Raw genomic sequence first — 10,624 nt, 5'->3', positions numbered from 1 at the left:
ATTGTGAGGGTTGGAAATCTAAAGATGGACATTTTGTAGCAAAGAGGGGAGTGATTAATTTATCAGTCTAGGAGCAGAGGACCCTGGGACCATCGATGGAGAAGAGCGAAGAGCAGAATCCTACACAGAGAGGTAGTGAGGCCTGAGATGGAGGCAGGGAAGACAACATCAAGAGATGGTGGGGCTGGGGACTCGGCATCAGGAGATGGACAGGGCCTGAGGACTGTGATTTTGGGGGGTGGGGGGTGCAGGCTTACAGGGTACACCCCTTGGTTGGGTGAGGATGCATGGACGGGAGGGTAATTATGCCAATGAAATGATGAATGATGGGATGAGTGTAAAGCTGATGTTCTCCCATGTAGACAATCACACAATTCACAATAAAACATTAAAAAAAAAAAAAAAAGATTAACAGCCTCGGAAACCCTGTGCAGGGTCGTTATGAGTCAGAACCGACTCCACAGCACATAACAACAACAGTATGTTTTAGTTGGGTAAAACGTATTGGACACTGTTGTTGTTAATGCCATTGATTCGTTACCGACTCATATCGACTCCATATAGGGTTTCCAAGGAGTGACTGGTAGGTTTCAACCACCAACCATGTGGTTAACAGTCCAGTGCTTAACATAAAGCGCCATGTATGTTAAAAAAGACTTCGATTCCGGAGTCCAACAATCAAAATGGTACATAATCTTCTGCCTTTAGGCTTCCTGGGCAGTGATCACTTACTCACCTAGTCTGACGTCACTTATACAGCAACAAGAAGTAAGCAAAGAATATTCTAGGTAGCCAAAATGGAAGTGCCTATTTGTTTAACTTTTGAAGAAAGCATTCATCAAACTTTACCACAAATTACTTCATCTCTTCTGAGCCTCAGTTTCCTCATCTTTTAAAAAGGAAAAAAAAACCAAAGCTGATAATGATCTCTCACAGAAAAGACAGAAGTTGTCAAAGACTTCATTTTGCTCAGTTAAACCGTCAACACTCGTGGAAACAGTAGTCAAGCATTAGGCCAATCTGCTGCACAAGACTTCTTTTAAAGTGTTTGAGAGCAAAGACGTCAATTTGAGGACTAAGGTACACCTGACCCAAGCCACAGTATTTTAAATAACCTCATATGCATTTGAAAGTTGGACAATGAATAAAATAAACAATCTATGATAGTTTTGGGGATACGAGGCAATGATTCATGCACTAGAGGGTAGACACAGGTTGACATGGGTGACAGGGCAAGCAATATACAACTGGAGGGAGGTTGGCAGAGGAAAGATGGGAATGGTAAGAGACATAGGGAGGACTCCAGTGGTTAAAGTGAATAGAGATAAATGTTTTTAACTGTTGGTGCATGGAGGGGATAGAACTATGTAATGAACCAAAGTGTATAATTTGTTGAATGTAAAACTAATGATCTCCTCTGTAAACCTTCACTTAATTCATAATAAAAAGTTTTTTAAAAAAAGAAGATAATAAACTTTTCCATGAATTTTTTTTGAAAAGAAAGACCAGCAGGAAAAAAACAAAAACAAAAACAGCAGCCTCTTTGGCTACTTCAAGAACAAGCTAGCTGTTTGCCTGGGAGCCATTAAGGCAAGCAATCAAGTGCCTTCAGGACAAACCCCCCTCCAAGACTGAAACTCAAAGGGAACACACGAGCAGGCAGGCATCTAAGCGATCGCGTTGGTCTACTGGTGAGTGGAAGTGGGGGAAAAGCAGCAGTGAAGATAGGGGCTGAGTTTGACCATGTTTCATAGACTCCTTTTGACCTTGAGATGAGAGAAAAAGAAGGGCTGCTTGGTCTGAAGTTTGGGGAGACTTGGGAATTCCTGAGCCCATGTACATTGACTTAGCCGTGGATGGCTAGAGCCGAAGTGAAGCATCCAGCTGATATGAAGTGGAGGGAGATGCACAAGAACACCCAAACTTACAGATTAGTACCCATTTTACCTAGCTTTGATGGCTTGATGACCAGAACTCGAATAGAGAAAGAAAGAAATCTGATAAAGGAAGCAAGTGTAAACTGCTACAATTTGATGAACTTGACCTATACTTAGGGATGTAGTAGCTCCAAATACCAATCGAGAGGGAAGGAGTCTTCACACCAAGGATCAAAAGTATCCCCTCTGTACACAGGTTTAATAGAGACAGGCAAGTTAAATACTGTTGTAGTTGTTAAGTGCCGTCAAGTTGGTTCCAACCCATAGCAACCCTGTATAGGGTTTCCAAGAAGCAGCTGGTAAGCCTGAACCACTGACCTTGCAGTTCAAACAACTTTTCAGTCTGACCCATTAGTCCACAGCACCACACCAGGACTCCAAATTAAACACTGGCTACATAAAATGGGGGCAATGGGGGCTATAAAGGCATGAAGTGGCTGGCTTACAAGTTTTCAAGTAAGACTTTAGTTTCAGAGTGTGCAGGAAAAGGTAGAATCCCCAACTGAATAGTTTTCATCTTGTCTAGATGGGTCTGGTAAAAGAAGATGGAGACAGGATTCATTTGATTCAATAATCAGCAATTGTTATCATGATTACTTGCGATTGTCACACTGTAAAAGTAGAAGCTATGTAACAAAAAGGGGGGAGTAGCTAACCTTACAGTCCAGGAACAGAGGACCCTAGGACCATCAAGAGAGAAGATCATGAGAGGAACGTGGAACCCTAACAAGAGAAGCAGTGACACCAGAGATGGAAGCAGAGACAACGACATGAAGAGACAGAGCAGCTGGGGACTCTAGACTCATGGAAAGACAAAGGCTGTGTGCTGGTAGCCAGGACACAGGCTTGTAAAATGTGCCCTTGGGTTGTTTAAATGATAATATATTCTTGCATATTTTTGTGTACATCAAAAAAAACAAAGAAAAAACAGAGGGAATAGAAGCAAATACTGTTAACCGATGATGCATGGATGGGATTGTAATCATTGCAATGAAACAAAATACAATAGGATGAGTACAAAACTGATATTCTCCCATGTAAACTATCACTCAATTCACACAAAAAAAGCTGTAAAAAAAAAAACAAAAAAAATATGCGTGTTCGTCCCTTTTCATTTCCTAACTCTAGGCCTCTGCACATCTTATTACAATACTTTGTCTTATGCAGCCACCCTTTGAAATGTTCTTCTATTCAGTTATTTTACTTCATCATTTCTTCTGTTAGCTTTGTATTCTTCATTCAAGAGCAAATTTCCGAGTCTCTTCTGACATCCACTTTGGTCTCTTTTCTTTCCTGTCTTTTTAATGACCTTTAGCTTTCTTCATGTATGATGCTTCAGGTCTGGTGCTTACCCTAAGGAGCCACCATGTTTCCATACTCTATACAGCCTAGTAGAATAACTGAAATCATAATGAACCTGAGTCCAAGAAAACAGCTCAGCTTTGACAGCTCAGCTTTGTGCAGAATTATCTACGAAAATAAGATAATGTAGTAACCTATTTTATAAAGAATCCTAACAAAAGTGATTAAAGCCAAGTGTTGCCAGGCATGCTTATCTCATGATGAGCAGAGATGGAGGCGTCAGTGCATTTCCCTGCTCTACCCCATCAGCACTCAACCCAGAAGCTCTGCAGCCTTCTCAACACTGATCAGTGACACCTCACCTCAGAGAAGACTCAAGCCACAAGCTGAAGGGTTGTAGAGTTAAGTGTATACTCTGCTTTTGGGTCTCACACCTCATCCTCAAGAGAGTAAGGCTGAAAACACTGTTATCAGAAGCAAACATGAAATGATACCCTGTCCCCTAGCAAACCTGTTCGTTTCAGTCATGTCCTCCAGGCTGACCAGGCAATGACCTTGCCCAACCCCATACCCTGATTCCCACAGGAAGAGGCTGTCTACCCCTAAGGATAGGGCAGACACCAACCACAGCCTTACCTTCCCTTTCAATGTCTGCAAAGCATCCAGGTAGGCTGCAAGCATGGGCAAACTCAAGGTTTCTACTAGGGTGGTGTGCAGCCACTGGACCAGCTTGGTGTCCCAGCTCACACTTGCCAGAGCCTGCCGCACTCTCCTCGCACACTTGTCCACGGCAACACGGCGCAGCACCGGCTCATTGCAAGCCTGAAAGATGTAAGCAGAAAGTGAAGGTCACCTTGTTAGCAATGGGGGCTGGAAAGGAGGTAATTAGTCAGTCAGATAGTGAAGCTTAAACTAAGAAGAACCCACCCAGGACATATGCCTAACATCTTACCCCTTCGTTGGCCAAGCGGGCAAGTCGGTCAGACTGCAAGGCTTTGAGAATCTTGTTGAATAACTTGTTCTGGGCCATTGTCCATCCAGTCCTAGAAGGGAAATTCTAAAGAATTAAAGGCTAACCCTGGGGACACTCTTATCCATGCACATTATGTAAAGAAAAGTATTGCCATGTTTTTTATTCCTATTATGAAAGAACATAACTTGGGAATCACTTAGTCTAAGACCACTGCACTAAAACACACAGACAAGATCTGGTCCCAACCTTCCCAATGAAATCTCCTCAGCATTATATTAATATATACACTACAATACCAATTTAAAAAGAAGTCTATCATTGGCTACCCAAAATCGAGGCGCGGGGGGGGGGGGGGAGTGTGCCTACAAAGGCAAGAAGTGACTGGCTTACAAGCTTTCAAGAGGGAGCCTAGTTCCAGATGGGGTGGGGAAGGTATAATCCCCACTGAATGATTTCCAATCTGTTGGGATTGGGCTGGTGAAAGGAAATGGGGTAAAACTCTTGTGGTACAATAGTGAATACTTGCCATCAGGACTGACTGTGAGGGTAGGAAATATAGAGGTAGACGTTTTTTGACAAAAGTAGGGGGGTGATTGATTTTGCAGCCCAGGAGCGGAGGTCCCTGGGATCATCAAGTGAGAAGAGCAGAGAGCGGGGCCCTACCCAGATAGGCAGACATGCCAGGGATGGAGACAGAGATGATGACGTGGACAGATGGAGCGGCTGGGGACACTGAACTCAGGGAGGGAGAAGGGCTGTGTGCTGGCGGCCAGGGGGCGGGCCTGTGGGGTATACCCTTTTGGTTATTTGATGAGCCATGGAAGGGATTGCAATCATTACAATGAAACAAAATATGATAGGATGAATGTAAAACTGATATTCTTCCATGTAAACCTCACAATACAAACTTATTTAAAAAAAAGAAGTCTTTAAAGTGCTAGCAAAGTTACTCATTTACCTAACAAGCAAATTCATTCCATTATTACAAAAAGCCTGGTACCACTGCACAGATATATTTGAACTTGACAAGTTATATATTTCACTAAAAAGGCAGAATTAACATGTACTCTAATGCATTAAAAGCGCCACCAGGACAAGATGTCTATTTAAACCAGCTTTAAGAACAAAAATATAACAAAAATAAAGCCAATAAAGTGCTTTTCCCATTCTCAATACTAATTCCCTTTTCCACAGATTGTTTTTGTCTGCGTTTCTTTTCTGTATAACACACAATTAGCAAATTTTAGTTTTGACTGGCTTGTGCCATATGTGAAGCATTTTATTATCTAAGCATATAATACTGATATACACACTCCTACTCTGCTTACTGATGGCTTTATGGGTCCCTTCACCAACTCAGCTGTAAATTCTATGCAATCATTAGAAACCCTGTTCTTAAATCTACCTCATCACACCTAACACAGTAGCCTAGAACTTATCTACACTTCTCCCCCTCCACTTCCACATCCTAAATACTCTGAGACCTAACTCTGGCTAGTAATTTTCCTGAACATACTAACAGCAAAGCAATAGAACATACCTTTTTCCAACTCTCCCTATCAAAAAAAAAAAAATCTTGACATCTTACATTACTACTTTTTTTTTTTTAATCTAGACCCAAATGGAAACCTGAAATGAGATCAGAGTGGCATTTCAACCGGTAAAGATCACGTCCTAAAGTACAACTGAAACAATCAGCAAGCCAAATGGAAAAAAGAAAATTCAGATTCTTACGTCTCACTAATCATGCCAAATACATTTCACACAGAGTAAAAAGTTTATGGCTCTAGAAAGTCAATAAAAGGAATATACTAAAAAACAATGGGCAAAGAACATGAAAAGGCAGTTCACAAAAGTAGTATGAATAGCAAACTTCACTTCAAAATTTAACCAATGCAAATTGTAATTATTTTTCACCTATCAAATAGGTAAAAATAGTGTGTAATAGTGAGGATATAACAAAATAGATCCTTTCATACTCTATAAATTACAATATAAACTAGCACAACTTTGGGGAAAATCAATTTGGTAATATCCATAAAAAAAACTAAGTTAGGTCATGTCACTCCACTAAGGCCCTGGGAGGCTCCCATTTCCAACAACTAAAAGCTATAAGCCCTTTCCAATGGGCTTTCTCCAATCTCACCACCCACGGATCTTCCCCATTTGTTCTACTGGAGACAGTGGCTCCCTCTTTTATCTCCTTCACCCCTTTTAAAAGCTGCAGTACCCCACACCACCTCTTGGATTCTCTAGCTACTTTGCAGCAGCATCACTACCTCACATTCTATCTATTCTATAGTTTTATTTATTTTCATCATTCTATTGTCAGTCTCCCCGCTAGATTATAAAGGACAAGCTGGCAGGAATGTTTGTTGGGTTTGTTTAAGTGCTATATACCCCCAGCATGTAGAACAGTGCCTGGCACATACTCAATAAATATTTGCTAAATAAACAAGTGGATAAATTGTGTGCATAGTATATTCTAAGTTCTAGACACAGCTGGATCCAGATTCAATCCTTCACACTGCATGCCATCCTCAGTACATGGGTACCATATAGCAGAGAGGTACTGAAACTTGTTGACTTAGGTTTAACTGAAAATTGAGTCCTTTACCCCATACGAGGGTGATCAAACTGCAGGGGAACAGTCTAGGGCCATCTCAACTTCCCTTACTTCATAGCATCACTTCCATCATTACCCCTGACCCCACAAGATAACCTAACTTTGATGGGCCATCAGCAGCAGGGCAATATGCATGTGGAGGACAAATCATCCTTTATTGTTCACGTCATACAACTAGCTCAGTGTCCTTGGAAAAGCAATTGTTCTTTTTTTTTTCAATTATATTCTAAAAAGGAGTAAAATAATGATTCAATTTCTTCCCTTTTTGTAAAATAAAATCTCCATCTACCACCTGTCCAGCTTTTACAACTCACTATAATCACACAGTCTAAGAGAACCATAACTAGAAGTCAGGACTCTATCTCAGCTCTGCAATACAGAGCTGGCTCGGTGCCCAGAATCTTCTTGTCTATAAAATAAAGACAAGGACTAGGCAATCTCTGGTTCCCCCTAGCAATAAAAGTCAATTAATAAAAACTAGCCACTGTCATCATGTCAATTCCTACTCACAGCAACCCTACATCAGGTTTCCAAGACTGTAAATCTTTACTTGAACAGATGACTTCATCTTTCTTCCTAAGAGCAACTCATAGGTTTGAACCACTGATCTGCAGTTAGAAGCTCAACATCTAACCTACAGCACCACCAGGACTAGATAAAGATTAACTATGATTATTGAGGAGTCCCTGCATGGTGCAAACGGTTAATGTGCTAGATTGCTAATTGAAAGGTGGGTGGTTTGAGTCCACCCAGAGGAACCTCAGAAGAATGGCCTGGCAACTTAACACTTGAAAAAATCAGTTCTAGTCTGTCATACATGACACAGAGTCACCATGAGTCAAAACAGACATGACAGCAACTGATCTTATTATAATTATTGATGGGACCAAAACTTACTATTACGAGAGGAGTTGAAGTCCATGATTACAAAAATGAGGTAACTCTCTTAAGTCTCTTCCATCTTTAGTTGCTTTCCTTGCTAAATATCTTAACCTGCAATGACTCCCAATTTGTTGCAAGCTCCTTGTAGCAGTACTAAAAGCATTCGTAAAATTCCTTGAGTTTTCTTTTTTATTTCACCTTGTACCTTAGGTTAATTCCTGCTACTTCATCAGGATGTAGTCAGTTTTGATGCTGGTTGTGTACTCAGAAAAATTCTAGACGTAGGAAATGGAGAGAAGCTTCAACTCACTCACTCACTGTTGGGACTCAAGATACCTTGGGACCAGGGTCTATAGTAAGGCTGGTGGGAACCATCAGCTCCAACTCACTGGTTCATAATCTCTTTTTCTTTCACATCATGAAATACAAACTATATTCACATGAGTAACAACCCTCATGTATGATTCTCAGGTGGGCTGGAGAATTTGGGGTTGCAGGAGACAAATGGTACTGACAAGTAGCTTGAAAAAGCTCTCTGGAGTTACATGGGCATGTTTCCATACTAAAACCCTGTTTTTAATAACTGGTAAAATCCTACCCTACAGGTAGACAATTAGGTTGTATCTCTTTTACTACTATTATAAACAGAGTGGCAGTGACCACCGCTTCTTGCTCTGATCCCCCTAAACACATACATCTATCTGTATCTTTATATATCGTGCGAGATTATCTGTAGAAAAAAATTTCTTGATGTGAAAATGAATGATCAAAAGCTATCTGTGTTGAAGCAGTGATACCAGAGATGGTTGCAGAGATGATGATATGAAGAGATGGACAGCTGGGGACTCTGGACTCAGGGAGGGAGAGGGGCTGTGTGCTGACGACCAGAGTGCAAACTTGTGAGGTATACCCTTTGGTTGTATGATGATGGAGATTGTAATCATTGCAATGAATTGAAATACAAAAGGATGAATGCAAAGCTGAAGTTCTCCCATGTAAACTATCACTCAATTCACAGTAAAAACTTTAAAAAAAAAAAAAAAAAGCTATCTGTGTTAAAAATTTTGATTTTCCAATTCTGTCAAACAAATACGTATTAAAAACATTCAATATCTTGAAAGTGATATTATACTGGAGATTTATTCTTCAACTAATTTTTTGGTTGTTTTTGTTTTGTTTGTTTTTTAAAAATAACCAGGATATTAAGCAACAAATACAATTTCCTCAGGTTCTGCAATCTTTTGAGGCTTCTAAACCTACTGTCACAAAGCAAACTTTAATTACAGAAACAGAAAATGAGGTATAATTTATTTAAAAGATGCTAACAACATTTCCAAAAATATTTTGTTCTTCATTACTTAACAGGTTATTTTTCTTACTCTGTTTTACTGCGGTACCCAAAATGACCAGAACGAGGAAAATGATGTGCAAAACAAATTGCTATCATACACCAATGAGCAGAAATTCAATTGCAAAACCACAGTGCTGAGAGTCTCAAATCTCACAAAAAAGTTCTTAGGATTATTGCTGGATATATTACAAAGTGATTCCAAGAACTGGAAAATGTTCTATTTTGTCAGCTTCATGGGAAGCTGGAAAATTCAGTGGGCAGCAAGAAAAAAAAAAAAAAGATCTAACCCAAGATTAAGATAAACAGTATCCTAAAGATATAATTAAGGAAAAATATAAAAACAGGAGGCAGAATTTTAAATATATGTCTAAAAAGTCAACTAGCTGATGGGAATTGTGGTATTGTGGTGAGTCAACTGTTCCTCCCACTCCCTAACCCTATTCAACTTTCAAGAGTACAACAATGCCTTTTCTTCATTTCTTAGATGAGATCAGATAATCCTACGCTTTTTATGTTCTGACTAAACCTGAATGATACTCTCTGGCCCATCCTATTCAAAGCAGCCAGATTTTCACATTGGTCTTAGTAAAGTCGGGTGTTTTCACAGTTAATCATTCTTATTCTGATATTGCTTTAAGAGAAGCAAATTCAATACTAACATGTATAAGAAATTTTTTTTTCTTAAACTATCGAAGAGAAAAATAACATCAGAGAGACCGACCAGTTCATACTTCTCTTTTGAAATTATAAAAAATTCTCGGTTTAAACACTAGTAATGAAGTAGGAAAGAAAGAAAAGAGAGACAAAAAGAAAGAGGGCAGGAAGGAACACAAACAACTCAAAGATTTTGGACTCAGAATTTAAAACATCCAATCTTAGATTTATACACTGTTGTTAGGTGCCATCAAGTCAGTACCGACTCACAGCGATCCTATGCACAACACAAACGAAACACTTCCCAGTCCTGTACCAACCTCACAATCATTGCTACACTTGAACCCACTGTTGCTACCACTGTGCCAATCCATCTCATTGGGGGTCTTCCTCTTTTTCTCTGACTCTCCATTTTACCAAACATGATATCCTTCTCTAGTAACTGGTCCCTCCTGATAATATATCCAAAGTATGAGAGACAAAGTCTGGTCATCTTGGCTTCCAGGGAGCATTCTTTTTTTTTTTTTTTTTAATGTTTTATTGTGAATTATATGATAGTTTACATGGGGAAACTTCAGTTTTACATTCATTCCATCATATATCATCTCACTGCCATAGTTCCAATTACCTCCATGCATCATCAGCCACCCAAAGGGTATATTCCAGAAACCCGCCCCCTACACTTCCCCCTCCTCCCCCCAGTTTTTGGGCCACAGTCCCTTTCCCTCTCTGGGTCCAAAGTCCCCAGTCGCTTCATCACTCCACGTCATCATCACTGTCTCCATCTCAGGCATCTCTGTTTCTCTGGGCAGGGTCCCGCCCTCGGCTCTTCTCTGTTGATGGTCCCAGAGGCCTCTGCTCTTATCCTGGAGAATTAATCACTCCCTTCCTTGTTACAA

At 40.2% G+C, this 10,624-nt stretch overlaps 1 protein-coding gene across 1 annotated transcript in view; it reads right to left on the bottom strand.

The window, feature by feature from the left end:
• The window catches only part of KANSL3 (KAT8 regulatory NSL complex subunit 3), a 59,895-nt gene that overhangs the window by 36,291 nt on the left and 12,980 nt on the right, over positions 1-10,624 (bottom strand). Inside the window, exons 4-5 of the mRNA XM_006876624.1 lie at positions 4,192-4,282; positions 3,876-4,061 (exon numbers count right to left, since the gene is read on the bottom strand). Coding sequence (XP_006876686.1) covers positions 3,876-4,061; positions 4,192-4,282 — 277 coding nt within the window. The remainder of the gene's footprint in view (positions 1-3,875; positions 4,062-4,191; positions 4,283-10,624) is intronic.

Source organism: Chrysochloris asiatica, unplaced genomic scaffold (assembly GCF_000296735.1).
Source record: "Chrysochloris asiatica unplaced genomic scaffold, ChrAsi1.0 scaffold00395, whole genome shotgun sequence".
Taxonomy (NCBI): Eukaryota; Metazoa; Chordata; class Mammalia; order Afrosoricida; family Chrysochloridae; genus Chrysochloris; species Chrysochloris asiatica.
The sequence above is the reverse complement of the archived record's forward strand: the minus strand, read 5'-3'. Positions and strand labels throughout refer to the sequence as shown.